The sequence below is a fragment of the Microcebus murinus genome, chromosome 4, assembly GCF_040939455.1.
Source record: "Microcebus murinus isolate Inina chromosome 4, M.murinus_Inina_mat1.0, whole genome shotgun sequence".
In the NCBI taxonomy this organism is placed as follows: domain Eukaryota; kingdom Metazoa; phylum Chordata; class Mammalia; order Primates; family Cheirogaleidae; genus Microcebus; species Microcebus murinus.
In genome coordinates this window covers 47591755-47616347 of record NC_134107.1, presented here as the reverse complement: position 1 = coordinate 47616347, position 24593 = coordinate 47591755, and the positions used below count along the sequence as shown (strand labels likewise).

Below are 24593 nucleotides of genomic sequence, written 5' to 3'. Positions count from 1 at the left end.
GCCAGAATGACACAGCTTTTCTCAAGCTGAATAATAAGAAATACAGAAAAGCCAGGAATCTACTATACTACTCTCTATCAGATTTAAGAATTTCCCAGTCAGACTTTACCTTCTCTGGAGTGAGGCATTTCATGTTGGTTGACTTTAATATGTGCTGTAAATAGTCATTTAAATCAATCATATTGGTGTTAACTGTTACCTGTAGAGAGGGAGAAAAAAGTCAAAGAGATCATAAATCTTACAATGAGAAAGTTGAAATCACTGGTATTTCATATTAGAACCTCCTTCCAACATTTAGGAGGCAGACTAGGCAACAAGAAAGTAAATAATATCTTCTACAAAATCCAACAACCTACAGGTTGGTATCAGTACTTTCAGATACAGATAACTTCACAGAAGATCAACATGAAGCATATAGAATATTTCTAATAAAAATCAAAGCTCAAAGGAACAAAGGTCCTCAGCAGGGCATGCATTTTGCAAAGCCTCTTTTGGACACTAGATTCAATGGTTAATTACTGTGCATATATAGAAGGGATGGAATATTGTCTATAATGTCTCAATCAATCAGATTAATCACAGAATGGCTACTCTAATCAATTTACAACAGCAAATTACCAGACTACTTGCATGATTTTCAGTTAAGGCTAATTTGTGAGAACAGATACTAAAAGATTGTTCACTTTTCATGTCTGATACTTTTTAGTGGGATTAATTGTATCAGAGAATCCCTTAACACTGGCCCAAAAGAAGAAAGATAAGGAGTATAAGAGAATATCCCAAAGACTAACTTTGTTTTCCCATTCAAATTCAGCCCACATCTGACGGAATTCAGCATCAGTGCAAGTTGCGGGCTGGATATAGTCCATGATGTCAATGTGGATATCACTGAGGACCACACAATTTCTGTCACTTGCTGCTCCAGAGACATCATAAACTGAAATATACATATACAAAATATACATATATTATGTCTCTCGCAAATTTTTTCTTTTCCTCTGTATTTCCTGATTTGGTGATTAATATAAACAACAACCCAATAAACCCAATCCAGAAATCCAAGGGTTACTCTAGCCACTTCCTCTTCAATCAGTAATCATATCCTTAACACCTATTATATCCGGCCCTTCTTTCCATTCCATCCACTACTGCACTGGCTCAAGCCCCGTATCTTCTCTCACTTGAGCTTCTCCTATAGCCTACCAGTTAATCTTCCTACTTCTTCCAATCAATCTTCTATAGTGCTTTCACAGAAATATTTAATCATGTAACTCACTCATTTATAATTCCTCCATGTTTTCCCTTTCCACAGATAAAAGTCTGAAATGTTAGCATGAAAAGTAAAATATGGCTCCTACTAACCTTCCTAACTTCATTTTTCTCCTACTACCACCCTCCAACCCACTCTAAACTCCACATGTCAAACTACTTGTATTTGTTCCAACTGTATACTTGTCTATCATTAGAATACTTACGTATCTTTTAAAACCCTACTCAAGCATTATTAGATCCTCCACGAAGCCTTTCCTAACCTTATCCCCCAATTCCTCACTGCTCTGAGAATGGACCAAATTCCTTCATAGATTCTCACCTTACTCAGTACAGGTCTTTTTCATAGCTTTTACCATTATGTATTGCTCATATCTGTTTTACAATTCTGATTTCCCTTACTTGTTCCTCACCATGGTAGCCCTGTCTCTATGACAGAAATTACTATAAAATATGCTTATTGACTGAATGCCTCTATACAAGCTAATCTTTAGGTGTGAAATATCCTTGTGTGACTGGCAATTAATGCCTATATGAAGTTTTCAGATTCAGTTCAAATGTTATTTGTCGATAATATACTCTCTTCCTTTACAAAGCCTTCTATGCTATTGGCATTTTTTTCCTTATCTCAAAGTATACAGTATATAAACCAAACCTTATCACACTGAACTGTAATTATTTATTTCCTTATCTATTTCTTCTTTTTGCCTGACAATTTGTTGTTTTTTTTTTGAGACAGAGTCTCACTCTGTTGCCCGGGCTTGGGCTCAAGCAATCCTCCTGCCTCAGCCTCCTGAGTAGCTGGGACTACAGGCATGCGCCACCATGCCCTGCTAATTTTTTCTATATATTTTTAGTTGGCCAATTAATTTCTTTCTATTTTTAGTAGAGACTGTATCGTTCTTGCTCAGGCTGGTTTTGAACGCCTGACCTTGAGTGATCTGCCCACCTCGGCCTCCCAGAGTGCTAGCATTATAGGCATGAGCCACCACGCCCGGCCTTGCCTGACAGTTTCTTTTTTTTTTTTTAAGGTACTAAGAAGCAGTGACAGCCTGACAGTTTCTTGAGGACAGTAACCCTATATGGCTCAGTTCTGTACACCCAGAACATAGTACAATGCTTGGTACCATAGAAAGTGCTCCATAAATGTTGAATGAATGGATTTACGTCCTGTCCTCAAACAATGTCCATAGCTACTCGTTATAGAAATTCTTTAATAAAAACACCCGAAAGTCACATGCCATAACATACTACCTTACCTATATTGCCAAAAATTATTCCATTCTCTGTTGATGCTACTTTGACATTAGCTTTAATATTTGCAAAATCGTGAGGAGCAAGGGTCAAAGGAGATGGCTTTTCCACAAGCTTCAGGTCTCCTGGAAAAAAAGAATTTGGGTATGGTTAAAAATACATATATTAACCATAAAACCTTAAAATGTATGCAGCTTAATAGTTTCTAGGAAAATAAGGAACATAAGAGTATGATTCAAATATTATGGGGATAAAGATATCATTTAACATCCTTATTATTCACATCAATGTGCACATTTTCTTTTAAAAGGTAATAGGCATCTCAGAATAATTTTATATTTAATTAGTGTATGTGTGAGGGGAGGGGGTACTTTAAGCCTACCATTTTATGTCAATGAATGAATACAAACTTCTCAAAAAGCTTAGATCTTAAACTATATACTCCATTACACAAGGAAAGAAAATAATCTGCAAAAAGACTCGTAAATGCTTAAGAGACATAGTTCTTTATATATAGGCATCAAGCTATGCTTAAGACAGGGCAAAATTATGTCTTCCCTTGATATCTTAAAGTCCCTTTACTCTTACATGAACCACAGGAAATTTGATGGGGGCACTGCACTGTTCCTATATACAATTTACATTTTCCAACTTCAAAACCAGATGTAGAGGTGGTTAGAGTCTGACTCATGTATCTTTATTAAGAAGAAAAAAGACATCTCATGTTGTTAAATGTCATAATGATGCGTTACTTTGGCCACACATGATCAAAGATTCAGAAAATATCTAGTCTGTACTAAGGCAATTAAAAATTTCACTAAGTGAGCTACTTGGTCAATCTGTAACTTAAACAGCTCTTATTATATCTAGAAAAACTGACATTTGCTGGATCAAAATAATTGAATGAATCCATCTGAACGTGCTCAGGGCATAACAAAGTCACTATGACAGATGTTCAGAAAACTGGAGTTGAAGGAGACTAAATATTAAACATAAAAGTAAGCTTTGATTCAAAATGTCAAAAAGGGCTCAAAAGAATTCTTATACTGAAATGTGTACTTCCTTTAATAATCTGTCATAAATATCTGCTGTATAATAATATCTTTCCTTTATAGTAAATTTCCTCACCTAGAGTAGCTAACTCTAATGTGCAGTTCTGCAAAGTATCACTGGTTTGGTTCACAACAAGTACATCCAGGACAATATCATACTGGTTGACATGAACATAGGCTTCTGCATATACAGGATCTGAGAAACCTGTCAACTGGGTGACCTGTCAAAACAAAAATAAATACATAATCAAGTGACTGATGCAATCTAACCAAACATATGCTAGTTAAATGATTAAGTCTGGTAGGCTAACAGACTTGTTCAGATTAGAAAAGTTATTTTGAGATTGGTATAATAAAATTGTTTTGTAATGCAGAAATGGACATCGAAACTGGGATATTAGAAATAATATATCCTAGAGTTAAAAAAAAAGTTATTCAAACAATACTGAATTTAAAACTCTAGGGGACCAAGGCAGGAGGACTGCTTAAGGGGGGAAGTGCCAAAAATTTTTGATTTTAATCAAAGGACATTTATCAACAGTGAAAAGGCAACCCATAGAATGGGAAAAAATATTTGCAAATCATGTATCTGATAAAGGGGTTAATATTCAGAATATCAAAAACTCCTAAAATTCAAACAAAAAAACAACCCAATTAAAAAATGGGCAAAGGACTTAAAAAGACATTTCTGGAAAGAAGACATAAATAGCCAATAAGCACATGAAAAGACCCTCAACATTACTAACATTAGAGAAATGCAAATCAAAACCACAATGAGATACCATTTCACACACCCATTAGGATAACTACTGTCAAACAAACAGAAAATAAAATGTGTTGGCAAGGATATGGAGAAATTGAAACCTTTGTGCAATGCTGGTGCGAATGTCAAATAGTGTAGCCACTACAGAAGACAATATGAAGGTTCCTCAAAAAAATTAAAAGTAGAATTACCATATGACCCAGCAATTCTGCTTTTGGTATACACTCAAAAGAACTGAAAGCAGGGACTTGAACAGATATTCGTACAGCCATGTTCATAGCAGCATTATTCACAATAACCAAAAGGTGAAAGGATAAATGGATAAACAAAATGTGGTATATATTTACAATGGAATATTATTTAGCCTTAAAAAGGAAGGAAATTCTGACACATGGTACAACATGGATGAACCTTGAAGATACTATACTAAGTGAAATAAGCCAGTCACAAAAGGACAAATACTGTATGATCCCACTTATAAGAAATAATAGAGTGGTCAAAATCATAGAGACAGAAAGTAGAATGGTGATTGACAGGGGATGGGGGGAAGTGAGAATGGGAGTTACTGCTTAATGGGTATACAGTTTCAGTTTTGCAAGATGAAAAAACTCCTGGAGATGGTTGCACAAAGTGTAAATGTAATTAATGTCAAAGAACTGTATACTTAAAAATGGTTAAAATGATAAATCCTATGTAATTTTTACTACAATTTAAAAAGATAAATTAAAAAAATTATAAATAATATATTCATTCTCAATTTTAAGGGAGAGAAATTGTTTTAGCGATTCCAACACTGCTACAATCTTATCTTGAACAACAAAATCAATATAAGACCGTTTATTTACCTAATCAATGAGGGATTAAACTAGATCACTGTTTTTAACATTTATATATTTTAGAAAGTAGAATTGTTTTCCTAATGAAATCCTGTATGGAACTCAATATATTAAGTCTATAAAAGTAGAGTTGCTTTGTTTAAAGCAGCAGGGAACAAGAGAAGCTGAGGTCAAGCTATAGGAAAAGGCCAGAGCCCTGGCTCTTCAGCTTCCCTTTAAAAATCTTAGTTAACCTCTAAGGATACCTCCCCCTTTGTTTTTTAGTCTATTATTCCACACACAACTGGATCAAGTTATAAAACCATGTAATGGATTCAAGTCACAGTACTACATAGATAATAAAGTACTTCAACAGCTTATGAGTTTAAATTGAGGTTTAATGGATCAATCATAGTGACTTGATGAACACTGATGTTATATAACTAGTCATTTTGCTTTTAAAAAACAAGACCAGCAAATTCCTGATTACTATTTTCTTAAATAGCCAATTTAAATAATTTACAGTGTATCTGACATTTTGTTACCTTGTTAAGTTTAGATGCTAGGGGATCTGCTGCTTCTTTCCTCTGAGTGTTACCCATTGCTGCCAGCAAACTCAGCTGAAACTGATCTTCTTTGCAGTTCATTTCATTCTTAGCAGTTAGTTGCATGAAAGAAATGGGGTCATCAGGCTGTACTGTCACATTCCTCTTTTCAGATTCTTTCTGTGTTGAGAAAACAAAACTTAAGTCTCTCTTTAATATGGACAGAAAGATAGCTTTTTATAGACCTTTAATGGGGATTGCCCTCACATATGAAACCAAAAAATCAACAACAAAAAAAAAACCCACAAAGCACTTTTATAGCCTCATCATATATACCTCACCTTTTGGGATAATTTCTCTTCTTCAAGTTTTGCAGATAACATGTGAGAAAGGGACTGTCTGCATTCCTTATTGAAAATATCATTCATTAAAGGTGAACATTCAGATAAGACCTTGAGGCACAGGGAAATTCGATCTACATCATCATCAGTAATTGGCTTCTTAGGAAGAGAGGATTTTCCCAAATGAAGTATAGTAGCCATGAGCAACATAGCCTCAGCAACAAATGACTAGAAAAGTAGAGAAATGGGTTATTTATATTGTCATGATTTTCCAGTTGCAATAATGTTGCTTTACTATAACTCACAATCCAAGAAACATATCCAATTTTTTACGTGACCTGAAGATTTCAAATCCTTTAGATTTTATCTCCAAAATATCTTTTTTGCAACCTCTCGGACCTAAGACCTAAGACCTCATTAATCCTCAATTAGAAGACCTTTTAACTGTTTTTTAACTGTTGCCTTTTTAACTGTTTTCCCTTGCTATAGTCTTTCCCTCTAACTTCTTACATGCTAATGCTATCCTTTTTACTCCCTACTACAGAAAAGTTAAAAAGAATGATACGGGCCAGGCATGGTGGCTCACGCCTGTAATCCTAGAATTCTGGGAGGCCGAGGCAGGCGGATGGTTTGAGCTCAGCAGTTTGAGACCAGCCTGAGCAAGAGCGCGACCCCGTCTCTAATAAAAAATAGAAAAAAATTAGCCGGGCATGGTGGCACATGCCTATAGTTCCAGCTACTTGGGAGGCTGAGGCAGGAGGATCCTGAGCCCAGGAGTTTGAGGTTGCTGTGAGCTAGGCTGACGCCACAGCACTCTAACAACCTAGGCAAGAGAGTGAGACTCTGTCTCAAAAAAAAAAAGGATATTTTACCAATTGTTAATATTTGTCATATTTTCTTTCTTATTCTCCTATATATGTACTTATTTTTGGCTGAACATATGAAAGTAAGAGTCTTCACCTTATAAATACTTCAGCATTCATCTCCCAAGAATCAGAACAGATTCTCATAAAACCACAATATCAGTTTCTCACCCTTGAAATTAATAATCCCACAATATATCTACTATATTCTGAATTCAAATAAATCTTCCTAAATTGTTTCCTTTTTAAATCTACAATCAGCTCCATGCATTTCGTTTGGCTATTGTTCTCTTTAAATCTAGACCAGTTCCCCGCCTTTTTGTGTTTAATCACATTGGCTTTTTAAAAGAACCCAGGCCAGTTGTTTTATTTCTTTTTTCTTTTTTTTTTTTTAAACTCACTGAACTTGACAGTTGTTTTATAGAATATCCTATGCTTCTGACTAGAATATTAAATCAGTGATTGTTTTGTATTTCCAGTTGTAATACAGCAGGAAGTATATGTCAGGTTGTTCCTGATGATGCTGATGCTAAGTGTGATCGCCTACTGCTGCTATCTTAATTTTTATACTCCATAAATCATTTCACTCTCCCTGTAAATACCTATAATGATTTCCCCAGCAGCTTTTATACTGAAGTCCATATTACTTAGCCTGCTATTCAAAGTCTTCCACAAGTGAATTCCAACTTACCTTTTTGGTCTCACGTATCAACATCCTGACACATATGTTTTATGCCATTGCAAAAATGCCTTTGGCTGAGTACTGATCTGCACTTATGCATGAAAAACTACTGGTGGGCTGGGGAAGTACCAGTAGAAGAATAAGTGTAATAATCCTCCAAGCTTAGATATTGTTGCCAGAGGAGAGGAACAAGGAAGAGACAGAAAAATATATCTGAAGAAATATGGCTGAAAAATTTCCAAACTGATGGAAACTATAAACCCATGGACACAAAAAGCACAATAAACCACAAGCAAAGGAAACATGAAGAAAACCACACTAAGGCATATCCTAATAAAAATGCTGAAGCTTCAGTGGAAAGGAGAAAATCTAAAACCAATCAGAAAAAAAAAAAAAAGAACATTCCACAAAGAGGCACAAGAATGTCAGACTTCTCATCAGAAAGCCAGAAGACAATAGAGCTGTATTTTTACAGTACTGAAAGAAAAATATTTGTTAACTTAGAATTATATATCCACACAGATATCTTTCAAAAGTGTAGGAAAAACAAAGACTTTCCAGACAAAAGCCAAGAGAATTAATTGCCAAAGAACCTATAAGAAAAGTTAAAGCAAATTCTTTACGCAAAGATACCAAAGAGAAAGTCAGTTCTACACAAAGAAATACAGAGTGCTGAAAATGTTATAAATGAAGGACTGACAGTGAGGTAACAGACAGCCAAACATCCTTCTCCTTTGTATCAAACACAGCAAAATTTATCAACTAGGTGTGTTATGAGAAATCTGGCTCTTTTATTTATTTATTTTTTTTGAGACAGAGTCTCACTTTGTTGCCCAGGCTAGAGTGAGTGCTGTGGCATCAGCCTAGCTCACAGCAACCTCAATCTCCTGGGCTCAAGCAATCCTACTGCCTCAGCCTCCCAAGTAGCTGGGACTACAGGCATCTGCCACCATGCCCGGCTAATTTTTTGTATATACATTTTTAGTTGGTCAATTAATTTCTATTTTTGGTAGAGACGGGGTCTCACTCAGTCTGGTTTCAAACTCCTAACCTCAAGCAATCTGCTGCCTCAGCCTCCCAGAGTGCTAGGATTACAGGCGTGAGCCACCATGCCCGGCCAAATCTGGCTCTTTTAAACAGATAACAGTAAATAATCTCCAACTACCAGAAGTGAAACTACTTATCCATGAGAGAAAATCAAATTGGACTTTGAGACGAAAATGCGAGAGACTTTTAAAAAGCATAATTCAAAGATTACACTTTGACCAGACTTGAATGAATAAATGATGGTCCACAAGAGAGTTACAAAATAAATTACTACTCATAAATAAAAATCAATTGATAAGAGATAATATATCTTATAAGTTACCTGGCTCTGTAAATTTCATTTATGGCTTTTTTTAATGACAGAGCTAAAAAAAAAAAAGCCTTTGAAAATCCTTAATCTAACATGAAAATGCCTAACTATGAGAAAGGCAAATGAAGGAATCACACACCAATGGACTATTATGCAGCTATTAAATATTATGATTATGATTAAGAAGGATTTACAATAACATGAGAAAAAGGATTTACAATAACATGTTATAATATTAAGTGAAACATAAAATGATCACTACTAAGGAAAAAAGTGTTTCACAGAGAAAAGCCAACTTAAAACTTTTTAGGGGAAGGAAAGATTTCTGTTATTACATCTGATAACGTGATTCTTTCTTTGATGTTTCTATCTCTACCACAATAATAACAAGATTTGTACTTCAGTAATGTAAACATGTGGTTTTTGGGTCATAGTTTTTATATCACTCCTTGTTTATTTTACTAATATCAGAAATGAAATGAAGAAAAATAAAATAATTAGGCATGGCACATGCCTGTAGTCCCAGCTATGCAAGACGCTGAGGCAGGAGGATCGCTTGAGCCCAATAGCTAGAGGTTTGCAGTGAGCTATGATGATGCCACTGCACTCTATGCATTCTAGTCTGGGCGACAGAGTAAGACCCTGTCTTAAATAAATAAATAATAAACTAAAATAAAAACATTCACAATTCTACCATGTAGAGATTTTTTTAAATGAAGGCAAAAAAAGATTTTCAGGCAAATGAAAGCTGAGAGAATTCTTTACCAGCAGACCTGCATTATAAGAATGATCGAGTTGTTTACGTAGAAAGAAAATATCAGACGGAAATCTTAGGCGTGCAGGGAGGAATGGTGCCATGGCCAGGGACAGGCACCATGACACCTGTGAGGACCTAGCACTTTTTGGCAGATCAGACCTATGCAGGGCCCCTCAACCAGCCAGAACTATGGCAGGAGGAGGCCACCCATCCATCCTGCAGGTGGCAGATGTCCTGTAGTACCTCCAGAAGGTCTCCAGAGACATCGTTAGCAGGTCCTGTCTCTGGCCAGAATGAAGCTTGGTCTCCTTCCTGGGTGCCCACCCCATGCCTCACATGGGGACCTTTTCTCCCAACCAGTGTGAAGTATTTGCCTGATTCAGGTTGCTCTCAGGGTCTAAGACACCCCACCACCACCCCTGGCTAGATGTCAGACCTGGAGTCTCCTTCTCCCTCACCATGCCATCTCCTTTTGACCTGTACCAGTTGGAAGTCTGCCTCTCATAGAAGCTCTCTCTAACCACCAGGGAGGGGAGAGCGGGGGAGGCACTGCCTCCAGTTGGACTTGGTATAAACACCATATCCTCTTGACTCTTATGCCTCTTCCCTGCCCACTGACACCTTGACCTGCCCTAAGCCTGTCCAGAATGTCACCGTAACCAAGGGACAACACCTTGAGGGCCTTAGGGCTCACTCTGGAGCAGAACACCCCAGCTCAAATCTTGCTTCCCCATTTGCTTGCTCTGTACTTGGGCAAGTTACTAAACTTATCTAAATCTTGATGCTCTCATTTGCAAAACTGCTGTGATAATAATGGTATTTTCCTCGTAGGCTTGTTGTAAAGATTAAGTGAATTAAAACATGCAAACGAATTAAACAATGCCTAACACTTAGTAAGCATTCAAAAAAAATCTGAATTTACACAAAGGAATGAAGAGCATCATAAGTTGTAAGTATGCAGGTAAATATAAGACTTTTTCTCATGCAAGAAAACTTCAATCCATACAGACAGAAAGTATAAAACAGGTTACCAGAGGCTGTGGGGAGGAAGGAGATCTTCTATCCAGACCACTAAAACGTTCTCCATTAACAGCAATAAGGCTAATTTAGCTTTCTTATTATTTGTTTGTTTACTGGAGTGGCGCTTTCAATTTCCTTCAAGAACTTTTCCTTTGCATTCACAATTCGGCTTACTATTTGGCATAACAGGCCTAGCTTTTGGCCTATCTCAGCTTTTGACCTGCCTACCTCACTAAGCCTTAGTCATTTCTAGCTTTCTTTTGATTTAAAGTGAAAGACTTACAACTCCTCCTTTCACTAGAACACTTAGAGGCTACTGTAGGATTATTAATTGACCCAATTTCAATACTGTTGTTTCTCAGGGAATAAGGAGGCCCAGGGAGAGGGAGGGAGACGGGAACAGGCAGTTGGTGGGGTGGTCAGAACACACATATTTATCGGTTAAGTCTGCTGTATTATATGGGCACAGTTCATTTCATTGCTGTGCCCCAAAACAATCACAAGAGTAACATCAAGGATTACTGGTCACAGATCACCACAACAGATATAATAATGAGGAAAAAGTTTAAAATATTTCAAGAACTACCAATATGTCACACAGAGACATAAAGTGAGTACATGCTGATGGAAAAACAGTGCAGATAGACTTGCTTGACTTTACAAATTGAAGGTTGTCACAAACCTTCAATTTGAGAAAAACGCAATATCTGCAAAGTGCAGTAAAACAAGGTATGTCTCTAAACACTATGTAAATAGTTGCTATACTATATTGTTTTTTAATTTGTATTATTTTTTATTGCTGGGTTGTTTTTTAATATTTTCAATCCATAGTTGGTTGAATGAGTGTACAGTTAGAATGGTCAGAAACTTTGATGAAGGTATGAGCTATAAATAGGAGCAATTTAAGAGCTATTTTGGGGCCAGACACGGTGGCTCATGCCTGTAATCCTAGCACTCTGGGAGGCTGAGGCAGGCGGATTGCTCGAGGTCAGGAGTTCAAAACCAGCCTGAACAAGAGTGAGACCCCGTCTCTACTATAAACAGAAAGAAATTAATTGGTCAACTAATATACATAGAAAAAATTAGGCGGGCATGGGGGCGCATGCCTATAGTCCCAGCTACTCGGGAGGCTGAGGCAGTAGGATTGCTTGAGCCCAAGAGTTTTGAGTTTGCTGTGAGCTAGGCTGACGCCATGGTACTCATTCTAGCCTGGGCAACAAAGTGTGACTCTGTCTCAAAATAAATAAATAAATAAGATAAAATCAAAATAATAATAATAATAAAGCTATTTTGGGATAAAGCAGACAACGATTGACTAGATGAAGATGCTGGAGAGAGAAGGGCATTTTCCTTGACTAATCTTTGCAAACAGAAGGGACTTCATAAGCCCTTATATTCCTCCACTGGACTAATCACATGATATTACTGTATTACTTTGTGAATTTTATCTATTTCCCCTATTAAACCATAAGCTCCTTCATGACAGGAACTTTGGCATTACCTTTTGTGTCCCTTATCATTCAATGCATAAAGTGGCCACTCAATATTTAATTGTTGGATACACATAGAAAACACGAACTTACATTTTGCTTTTTCTTCTCCTGAACCAAAGCTACGTAGCGCAATGCAATCTTGGTCAGAGTTGTGGCAAGGGAGGCAGCAACAAAGAAATCTCCATCCAGAAGGAATCCTCTCAGGGGAGGTCTGCAAAGCAATCAAGGAAAATGAAAACCCACCAACTTCTTAAACATGTAGCTTTTGGAGAAGTGATTCAAAAAAGCCTACTAAATACTTTACTGACCCCCATCAGTGATCAGGACCCCAGTTAGCTCCCTCTTCAGCTCTCAGAAGGAAAAAAGAAAAGAAAAAGAATATATGACTTAAAACTTATCTTCAAATGATGCAAGAGCCAACTGAATATGTAAAGAGAAAATTAAGAGTGTTTGTATTGGAGCTAAGGGGCTACATTCAAATCCCAACTTATCTATTCAGGTATTAAATTATAAACCTCTCGAAGTCTTAAATTCCTCTTCTGTAAAATGGAGATACTATATAATATCTCAAAAGGCTATAGGTGTTAAAACTATATGAAACAAATTACTTAGCACAACACCTAGCATATAGTAAGTATTCATTAAAGTTTTAGGGATAATTTTCATCATCTTCACTATAAAAATAGACAGCAAATAAGGGAAGAAAATCAAAATTTTAATTCAACAATTAGAAATATAAAAACTTCAAAATATGTTTCCAGATGCTAATAGGCAACAAAACTCAAATATCATCAGTTACCTACACTTAGCATTTTGTATGTGAATAATTTTAAACAGAACATAATCATTTTGATGAAAAAAGTTGGAAGGGACAGAGGATTAAAATCATCAATATAATTCCTTGGGGGAAAAACTTAAACATTTCTCCTTTCAAGTAACTTAAACGACAAAGATTTACATTTTGGTCACAAAAGCAGACTAATAATCAAAAAGAAGTCATTTAACTGTTTTATACACATGAGTAATATTAAAATTAGTAGAGCTGGCAGAGAACAGGTGCCATAAATTACCTGTCTTCCTCTTTCTTGGTAGGTCTAGAACTGCTAAGGGCACTCTGAGTTGCATAGGTACCCATTTCAGTAACCAATTTCTGAACTGGCCCAACAGTTATTTCTTCTTCAGGTTTTAATTCACCAGCTTCTTTCTTTATTTCTGACTCTACAATTGGAATCTAAAAAGTTAATTGGAAACACCAATTTAGTAATAATATCAATAGTAAGCAAAATTATATTTAAATATTCAATCATATATTTAATCTATAAAGAAAGTATTCCCTTGAATTTGGGATTTTTGGAACTTGGAACTGTACTTTCAATTTTCTTTCCTTCCCAGGATAATGTAGTGGAAAGAACAGGGGTTCTGGAGTTGGATGTTCTTTGATTTGAATTCTTATTCTGCTATTTATTAGTTGTATGGTTCTGGGCAAGTTAATTAAACCACTTTGAGTTTCTTAATCTGTTAAATGGAAGTCTTAATTCTTTCCACACAAGTTACTTAATAGAAAAATGCACAGGACACTGTCTAATATAAAGTAGATGTTCACCAAGCCTTATCCCTCTTCTCCACCCCTTCCCTTGAAATATTAATAAAAAATAGCACTCATCCTTCTAAAATGAGATAAATCTGACTTATTTTAAATACCTTCATCAACTATCTTTTCAATTAACCAAATGGCTACTATGTATTTATTCCTTAATACCAGTCTATCATCTAATTTAAGAGCTATAAGAGTTTTTAATCATTACCGATTTCAATTTCTTTATTTCATAGTTGAAAATATTGATATTCAGTCAGGTTAAGGAACTTATATTCAAGGTCCCAGAACTAATTAGTGGCAGAGCCAAGACTAGAACCCAGGTCTCCTGACAAGCAGTCCAATGTACTTTCTCTCTCTCTTTTTTTTTTTAACTAATCAACTGAATTTAAGACTCATGTACTTCCTATTCTACCATAATGTCATTTGGATGAGGAATACTGCCAGTTTTAATACATAAATATTCTAAATTCAGACTCATTCCAAGACATTATTCCTTTAGAACACATAGGCTAAAGCAGTATTTTACATGCTTTCTTTTTTTTTTAAAGGAGCAAGTGGCATACAATACATGCTTTCTTTTTTTTAAGCACAGAACATTTTCTTCAAATAAGATCTTACCCAGAAGGGTAAATAATATAAATAAAAAAAGAGGTGTTATAGCTCAACAAGGGGTATGGGAGGGGGCTCCCCTAATTTCCCACAGCTCCTAAGGCTTATTTGGGTAATTAAAATGTACTTTTCAGTGTTCTTTAGCCCAGACACTACTAAATAAAAACACAAAAGCAAATTACCACTTAAAAGTCAGATTTTCGTAATGTAAAAAACCACCATATAAAGCAGGATTTACTAAAGAAAAACATACCTCCCCAAGGGACCTGCGGACTTCAGTCATTACACTCTGAATGTCTTCCTTGGTACTACAGTATTCTCCCAGGATCCATAATGCTCCTCGGTAAATCCTAGGACAAGAATACAATGAACAGGTATCACACTGGGTGAGGCGAGGAGGGAAGATACAAGATCTGAATCATGAACCTGGGAAATAAATCTTGAAGTACAGATCTTTCTTTGTGAATTTGTGTTCAAGCAAGAAAACAAGATTCTGAAGTTCTACAGGACTGTGGATAAACATTTCAGAAAGAACATATCAAACACTAGGTTTTGATTCTCTCTAGAGATCACAAGGATTACAATGAAAATAATTGTTCTTATTAATTATTATTAGGAAGAGTCTAAAATTGGTAAACTCAGGAATGGTAAAAACAAAATACCATGTTTCCCAGAAAAGCATCCATTTAGTATAGAGTGAAAGTAAATCTGGCTTTATCACTCACTTACTACTATGAAATGCATTATTTTAATGTAAAAATTCATTTTTTTGGTAGTCATTGAAAAGAAGAGGTAAGGTGCTAAACTGAGAACAATAGATACAGAAGTGCAAGGTCTCAGTAAAAAAAAAAAAACAAACTTAAATTTTTATTCTTTACTTCTATTTAAATAAAGAAAGCAACAATTCTCTAATTTAAAATGTGAAACAATAGTCTTTAGTCATCTTTTTCCTATGATTTTAATTAATTTTTTTCATAAAAAATTATAGAAACTGAACCTCTAAAAGATAACGGCTATCAAAAACCAAATCCTTGATATAATTTTTTCCTCACATAAGCAAATCTTGCTTATTTCCATAAATATCAATATATTTTCATATCATATAAACAATTTTATAATGGTCCTTTGCTTCCTATCTAAGCAGACACACTGCAAGTCTGTTATAGTCTATCCATCAGCTGCTTTATATGAAGCAAAATTTGAATGCAACAATCCTTTCTTATTAGCAAAGGCTCTCTGAAGGGAAACATATAATGTTAGATCTAGGTTGCCTTTTCAATTTTTCACTTCAATAAATGTGACAGGGGGATGTAAATAATAATGACATCCACAAAGTGATGCCATATAAAACTATGCTCTTTAGTAATTTTAAGACTGATGACGTTTTAGAGGAAATTAGACTAGAGAAACTTATCCAAACCCCTCCTAAAAATATTTTTGTCCACAGATTATAGATTAGCTGAGTGTGAGAGTGGGGTGATATTTGTTGTTTTGCTTAGTTTGTGTTATTTGGCTTGATTATCTTAAGTCATTTCTCCATTATATTAATATTTTCTATCAACTGACCCTTTAAATATAGAAACTGACAAAATGTTTACCTGACCTTATATTCAAATGTATTTTAAACCTACTTGACAGATTTAATGGCATGAAAGACTTCAAGCATCTTCTCAACAATAAGCATTCTCAGGTTATCAAAGCGCTGAATGGCTTCACGAACAAATTCCAAAACATCAGCAGCTGCTGCTTCATTATTGTCACTGAGAAATTCCATTAACTTATGAAAAAAAAGGGAAATAGAACAATTACATAATTTTCAAAAAAATTATCCAAGACAAGAAATACATTTATAAAGAATGTAATTCTTAATAATTTTCAAGTACATAAAAATGTAATTCAGAGATTTAAGTACTATTATGTAAATAAAACCACAATGGCTTTTCTATTTATTATAAAACTCACTATAAAAGAGAAGCTAGAGATCCATAATTCAAAATAAATTCATTGGATACTCCTACGTTATAACTAAAAGTAAATTCATTTTAGAGAAAATCAGAGCTCAATGGCAAATTTCAACTTATAGTAACATACCTTATTTATCTGATAGTGACAGAAAGCAAAATATTTTATTTAGGTTTGTGAATTTTTTCCTATGATTCCTTTAAGAGCTAAAACTATCTGAAATAAATACTTACCTTACTGAATGATATGTATACACAACATAATTTTGTTGGGTAATTGTAATAAACATCAATTAAAATGATATGCAGAGCTATTTTTTTTGTCACTATGTTTTTTGTTTTGATTAAGATGTAAGAGAAAGAAGTCAGAGTCTTTAGTCACCTGAGCTTAAGGGTGGATATAAAGATCCCTCTGATCATGAGATTTAGTGGTTCCAGACAGTTGAGATTTCTGGAGTTTAACTGCTGAATAACTAGAATTTTAAAAAAATTCTTTTAAAGAATTTCAAAATTAAAGTCATCAGAATAACGTACCACAGGAATAACATTTGCAGCCATATCCGGAAATCGAACAGAACAGGAATGCAATGTTCGCACAAGGAGTTGTCTGTATTTGTCAGTATCTTCATGCTCAGATACATTATTTGTTTTTATCACTTCCTTCTTCAGGACAATAACCAGCTATAGAACAAAGTAAAAATAAGTGAGAATTACTCATACTTGGCCTCATAGCTTACAAAGTGCTGTCAGAGTTTTGTTTTACCTCTTCAACATTCCTAGAAGAGACAAGATCCAGTGCTAACTGCAGAGTTTTCTTGCGCACTTCTAAGTCTGGTGTGCTCAATACTCTTAGGATGTCCATAACCAGATCCTAAAAAAGAGCAAAAAAATCAAGAATTAACAATAATCTTTCTGGTCATAAGAAGAAAATGTTTACTTCAAAATGGCAGGCTCTGTCCATCATCACCTTAATAACAAAATCATTAGTGGTAGAATGACTAAATATTTTGGGCCTCCTGATACTTATGAAGTAATAGCATATATGACATATCGTATAAGACACATTTAAACTGAAAATTATTTTGACTCTATTGAGCTGCAGTAGATCCAGCTTACAGTTTATAGAAAATAACAGAAATCCCCAGAGCTAAATGACAGCACAAGAAAGTAATGACATATTCAGAAGGAGAGACATTTTACAGGGCAATAGATCTGGTCTCTTCAACAAGTCAGTGTCATGAAAAAAAAATACTATTTAAAATTCAGAGATGGAAAGGACAGACTGGGCACGGTGGCTTATGCATGTAATCCTGGCACTCTGGGAGGCCAAGGCAGGTGGATCATTTGAGCTCAGGAGTTCAAGACCAGCCTGAGCAAAAGCGAGACCCCATCTCTACTAAAAATAGAAAGAAATTAGCTGGACAACTAAAAATAAATATAGAAAAATTTGGGCATGGTGGCGCATGCCTGTAGTCCCAGCTACTTAGGAAAGGCTTAGGCAGGAGGATCGCTAGACCCCAGGAGTTTGAGGTTGCTATGAGCTAGGCTGACACCATGGCACTCTAGCCGGGCAACAGAGTGAGACTCTCTCTCCAAAAAAAAAAAAAAAAAAGAAAAAAAGAAAGGACATAACAACTAGATATAACATATAGTCAAGAATTGGACAAACCAAACAAAAAGGGTGTTTTTGGGATAACTAGGAAAATCTGAATCTGGATTTGGTATTAGATAACACTAAGAAATTATTAACAATTCTGTTAAGTGTGATAATAACGTTTGGCTCTGTAGTAAAAATATTTCAAAAATGCATACTTTAAAAAATCTATGACAGAATAACATGAAAAAATATAGTAAAACTCTAATTTATAAGTGATTTCTTTAAAACTTTGTTTTTCAAAAATTCCAAACAAATAAAAAAGTTTCAAAAGTTCTAAGAGTGAACTCTGTATACCTACATTAACCAATTATTAACATTTTGTCACATTTGCTTTATCATACTCTCTCTACGGCTAAACATTTTAGTGTACATCTCCTAAGGATAAGGATAACTCTTACATCTTTCCAGATGTGATATAATCATCACATTACAATTATCAAATTCAGACAATTTAACATTGATCAATACTATTAATAACTAACATATAGACTACATTCACATTTCCCAAACTGTCCCAATAATGACCTTTATAGCAATTTGTTGTTGATCTGATCTAAGATCTACATTGCATTTAGCTGTCATGGGGCTTTATTTTTATAATCATCATCATTCTCATGGATTAAATAGGTATGCTGATAATTTTCTAGAATCCGATTATTTTTTATTCTCAATTGGTATAATTATTTTCCATGAAATGCAAATTATATTTGAATTAAAATGAATATATCACTATTGCTAATAGTATAGTACAAATATAAAAGATACAACATATTAATTAATTTTAGAAATTTTTTTTTACAGCAAACATAATACCCAAAAAGGCTATGGTGATTCAAGTATTACACTTTAAAGAACCAAAATTTAAATTGCCCAGTCTTCCAGTATTTAAGTTAACCAAAATGGCAAGGCTTGTGAATAATCTAAATTTGAAAAATATTTTATTTAGGATCTCTCTCTCAGATAACACTCACCTGTAGTACTCGTTCATGGGCAGGATGCTCTTTTAATTCTATCAAGCGATCCAAAACTATGAGCTTTACATTATTGTCACTCTCCTTAATAATTAAATCAATGTAACACTGAGCAGCAGCCTATATTAAAAAAGGAAAAAAATTTTAGAAGTCATTCATCTATTATAAACATAGAATTTGAAAATAAGAAAAAAAGTCCTCATGAAGCCAAAATATACTCCTTAATCCCTGCTCTAGAGTTTATGCATTTTGTTCAGAGGAAATGTATCCTTCTGTTCCCTAAATACTAACAAACCTTGTTATTTTTTCAAGCTTACAAAAGATTAGAAGCATTACAAATTAAAAGAATGAAAAGGGGCTGCTACAGACAAAAATACTTATTAACAGCCAAAATTAAGGTTTGAAACTAAGGAGCAAGGCAGAAAAAAGCAGAGAATCTCAAAAAACATAGCTATTAAGCATATTTCTGCTTAGGGGCAAAATTTAACAAATTGCATTACACTATAGAAAAAAAACAAGTCTATAAAGACACTAAGTCATTAACCCTTTGCACTCGCTTGCTTTTTTCTCATCATCCACTTGACATTATCCACACTCACACTCGACATCCGAGTGCAAAGGGTTAATATATTTTATAATATATTTAAAACAATTATTAAGACAAAATGTATAAAGTATTTTAGAATGATAAAGTTTAAAAGCAAAGGACAAAGGAGCAAATTTGAAAGAGCTGTCAATAGCCAAAGCTGGAACAATTTGACCAACATAATAAATAATGACACTACTGATTATTAATAGAATAAAATATCCATGCTGATACAAAGAAAAAAAAAAGGAAAGAAAGGGAGGGAAGAGAAAGGACATAAGAATTCCAGTTAATAAGTACAGAAGTAGGGAAATGGAAATTAACATTAGAATACCAGAGTAATAATTGTTGCAGAGAAAATCCACTGATAGATGCTGAAATAAGTAGGTGTGAATTCGAAGTACAACATAGTCTGAAAGTATCTCCTCCACAATATTCATTGATTAGAATGGGAGAAATCATAACAATGAAATCTGGCAGACACCACCTTCACTGAATGATCAAGGTTAACATCACCAGTAATAAGGTATTATACACAGACATCATGTACTCCTTGATATCATAAACTGAGGACACATCACTTCTATGATACTATCTTCAAAAATGTATAACCTCAATCTAACTATGAAAAAACATCAGACTATGAATTGAGGCATATTTTACAAACAAACTGACCAGTATTCTTCAAATGTGTTAAGGTCAAGAAAAAAGGAAAGACTGGGGAACTATTACACATAGGAGGAGATGAAGATAACGACAACCAAATGCAATGTGGGATCCTAGATTGGATCCTGGAACAGAAAAAAGACATCAGCGGAAAATCGGCAAAATATGAATAAAGCCCATAGTTTAGTTAACGATTCTGTTCCAACATTAGTTTCTTAGTTTTTGACAATTATATTATACAATGGTTATGCAAGATGTGAACATTTTGCATAGTAGGGTGAAGAGTATAGGAGAATTTTCTCCTATTTTTGCAATTTTTCTGTAAGTTTAAAATTATTTCAAAACAAAAAATTAAAAAACATTTTAAATACTGGTGAGTAAAGCAGTATATCTCTCATTTATATAATCTGGCTTTCTAGGACAACTGATTCTCTGAATATATTGGAGGTTCCTGATATAGTATTGATAAAGATGAGAAATAATATTCTATTATTGAAAATACTTACTGGAACTTTTTAGGATCATTTAGGATCCAAGGCTCATATTCCCAGAACCCATTTTTAATGTAAATTAAATATGGAGAGAGATGTTAAAATACTAGTATCATTCTCCAGAAACTATAGATACAGTTGATCCTCAAACAATGCAGGAGTACGGGCACTGACCCCCTGCATGGTCAAAAATCCATGTATAACTTTGACTCCTACAAAACTTAATACTGATAGGATACTGTTGACTGAAAGCCTTACCAATAACATATACAGCTGATAAAAAATGTTTTGTATATGTACTATATGCTGTATTCTTAAAGTAAGCTAGAGAAAGAAAATATTAATAAGAAGATCATAAGGAAAAGAAAATATATTTACTATTCATTATGAGGAAGTGTATCATTATAAAGGTCTTCATCCTCATCCTCTTCACATTGAGTAGGCAGAGGAGGAAGAGAAAGAGGAGGGGTTGGTCTTGCATATCTCAGGGGCAGCAGAGACAGAAATCCTGCACAGTTCGAACTCATGTTGTTCAAGGATCAACTGTACTGTTATTCTCTTTCTTTCTCTATATGTATATGTATGAAAGCAGAAAGAAAAAAAGGAAAGATGGATTACATGTGGAATCAAAACTTTTAAAATTTGGTAGTTGTTCTCTCTATGCCATGTAACCACATAGTGAATTGCAATGCCACTAAATCATGAGTGATAACAATGCATCATCTAATTTGGCCCCCAAAAGAAACATGCAATAAGTACCTTGATTGCAGTTGGTGCACTAGAGAGTGTCACTAATGTTCCAGCAGCTTCATATTTGACAGCAGGGCTAGATGACTGCAGTAAGTTATAGATGCAGCGAATGAAACGAGCTCTTTCTGATGGATTAGCATGACAGACCTGGAGAAGAAAGCATTTAGATTTTCAACTGCTGTCAGGAACACTTGCTTTCAAATGGAATTTTTTCATGGAAATCAGCTTAAGGGATGCTAGTTTTCTTAATTTGAAAGCTAAGAATAGTCTTATAAGAACTTACGAAAGTGTTGGTCAACCTAGGTGAGACACTATGACACAACACTGATAATTTCAGAAAGAAACAATTTTATTTCAAATTATTGTTACAGCTACTCTTCCATTTATTCATTCTATCATAATTTATATTTTTATTGCTTTACAAAAGGTTTTCAGATGGCTTATAAAGTAAAAGATATGCATACTATACACAGATAAAAAAGAAAACATACAGTAACAAAAGCAAGGAAACATTAACCCAGGGCACTAATATGGATACTGTGATAGGATATTAAGTTTGGTCCTAAATTTTTATTCTGGATGCCATGTCAAAAAGGAAAACATGATGGATGATATTAAATCTACCTATAGCTGATAAAAGGAAAATGTCAGTTCTTCAAGCAAGAAAAGTAACACTTTTTTTTGAAGGATTACTTCCTATTATTTGGGACGATATTTGATATTGGAGAGGAAACTAAATTAAATTTCTATCCTGTTCTAAATGCATCCCAATACCTTTACTTGTGAAACAAAATATCCTCATTTTTTTCTCTTTTAAAGTTAGTATTTATATTAGATTTTTCTAAAATACATATAGTTGAATCTCTAATACATGGGCATGACTTAAAAAACTATTCCCTCTTACCATAACCTGGACCGCACTAATCAAAGTCATCACTTGATAGCAGAGCACTCCTATTTTTGAGAACCTCAGTCATATCTCCTAAACCATATGCATGAATTAGAATTAACTATATATTTACAGTCTTGGTTTCATCTTAAATGGCAATTCCAAATGATTGGTACCCTGTGTTGAGAGGAGCCCCTATCCTGCAGAAGCAAAGACAGCTATAATCAGCAGTGTCTGCCATGGTACGTTTTGGCCATATCATTCTTTCTATTTACCTATTTATTTACAGGTGGGGCCTCACTCTGTTGCCCAGGCTGATCCTCCCACCTCAGCCTCCTCAGTTGCTTGGACTAGGAATATAAGCACATGTCACTACACTTGGCTAATGTGTGTGTGTGTGTGTGTGTGTGTGTGTGTGTGTTTGTGTGTGTGTGTGTTGGGGGCATCTATGTTGACCAGACTGGTCCTGAACTCTGTCATTCAAGTGATCCTCCCATGTCAGCCTCCCAAAGTGATGAGATTACAGGTGTGAGCTACCACATCTGGCCCTTATCATTCTGTTTAATAAAGCTATTCCTAATCTATATTTTTGTTGACATCTAATGACATCAATAGCAAAGTTGGATATTACTGCACCTTTTATCAGAACATTAAGAAGTAATCAACTCTTTCAAAAGACAGATTAAAATGTTGCCAACTAAGTACTTCATTTAAAGTTTTAGCTGGTTTTAGACTTCCTGTCAATGGCCTGCAATGTCATGTAATATATTTTAAGTTTCTCTATTCTCTTTTACAAATAGGGAACATAAAAAGTATTTAAGGCTTTTTTGTTTGTTTTTAGATTTTTAAAGTAGTCTGGTATATACTCAAGAAAATCTTGAATTTTACTCCAACGGGTAATTCATGATCTATTCAGTGACTCTGCAGTTCAGAATGATTTCTTTGCAGCTGTACTGGCTCAAGCCATGAATTCTTATAGAATTGCTTACAGAGGTTTAGAAAGGAAGAAAGGAAGTACTCTACTTGGAAAACACAATAAACCAAAGGAAAAAGTAAAAAAGCTTTAATAGGCCACTCTATAAAATATTTATACTATTAAAATATATATTATTCTAGCAATTAAGTAGCATGCCAGTATATATACCTTGTCTTACACTGCTGAATTTATTTGTGTAGAGTAACTGCTAACCAAAAGCAGATCCATATACTTTAACCATCATAGATTATTACTCTTACCTTATAAATTAGTTCAACAATAACCAACTGCAGAATGTCTCCAAATGTTTGAACTTGATCAATACAAGTACTTAGGTAATCCAAAGCTCGATCCTAAAATAAGAATGTTATTTATCATACTTCACTTCAGTCAATACAAGGACTTAATGCAACTTAAAAAAACACACACATTACAACCAAATATGAAACAAATTAGAAAATCAGGGCAAAGAGAAATTAACTGGAGAAAAAAATGAAGAAACCAAGAATGAAGAAGTTAACATAAAGTGTAAGACATAAACTCAAATACATTATCTAACAATGAGTCACAAATATGAGGTCTAATTTTCTAGCAGCTAAACCAAAGAGAAAAACACTGTTATATGATTCAGGGTATCCATACAATCAAAATAAGCCAGCTACTGGGGAGCAAAACAAGCCAGCAACTTACATTCATTCCTATTACCATTCCTAAAAGAAAAATCTATGAGTCCTCATATTTCAGACACTGTGATATAACTATGGCCTCAACAACATCTCTCCAGTAAAAATATCAGTAAATTTTATTGAACTATTTCTGATTATGTACCTTTAATATAGGTAAACATATTTCTGATTATATACCTTTAATATAGGTAAACAACATAATACCAAAAGCACAGGTAAGTAAAACCAATTCTCCAAGAGGCTAAAACATAGTGTCCAATGTAAGTTGCTTTCTCATAATTTTATTTAGGAAGATAAAATGACAGTATCTAGTATCATCTCACACTGATCAGGATGGCTATTATCAAAATATCAGAAAATAACAAATGTTGGCAAGGATGTGGAGAAACTGGAAGCTTGGTGCACTGCTGGTAAAAATGTACGCTGGCACAGGCACTATGGAAAACATATGGCAGTTATTCAAAAAATTAAAAATAGAATTGCCCTAGATCCAGCAATTCTACTTCTGGGTATATACCCAAAAGAACTGAAAGCAAGATCTTG

The 24593-nt window shown here is 34.5% G+C and overlaps 1 protein-coding gene across 2 annotated transcripts in view; it reads right to left on the bottom strand.

Moving 5' to 3' along the window:
- Positions 1-24593, bottom strand: part of COPB1 (coat protein complex I subunit beta 1) — a 36720-nt gene that overhangs the window by 1835 nt on the left and 10292 nt on the right. Inside the window, exons 6-20 of one of the 2 annotated variants that reach the window (XM_012780721.3) lie at positions 23625-23717; positions 21509-21646; positions 19007-19126; positions 17142-17249; positions 16913-17059; positions 16049-16194; positions 14671-14767; positions 13282-13442; positions 12302-12422; positions 6040-6267; positions 5699-5878; positions 3652-3796; positions 2529-2648; positions 792-937; positions 110-199 (exon numbers count right to left, since the gene is read on the bottom strand). In XM_012780721.3, coding sequence (XP_012636175.1) covers positions 110-199; positions 792-937; positions 2529-2648; positions 3652-3796; positions 5699-5878; positions 6040-6267; positions 12302-12422; positions 13282-13442; positions 14671-14767; positions 16049-16194; positions 16913-17059; positions 17142-17249; positions 19007-19126; positions 21509-21646; positions 23625-23717 — 2040 coding nt within the window. The remainder of the gene's footprint in view (positions 1-109; positions 200-791; positions 938-2528; positions 2649-3651; positions 3797-5698; positions 5879-6039; positions 6268-12301; positions 12423-13281; positions 13443-14670; positions 14768-16048; positions 16195-16912; positions 17060-17141; positions 17250-19006; positions 19127-21508; positions 21647-23624; positions 23718-24593) is intronic. The other variant, XM_076002157.1, reaches the window with a different exon arrangement.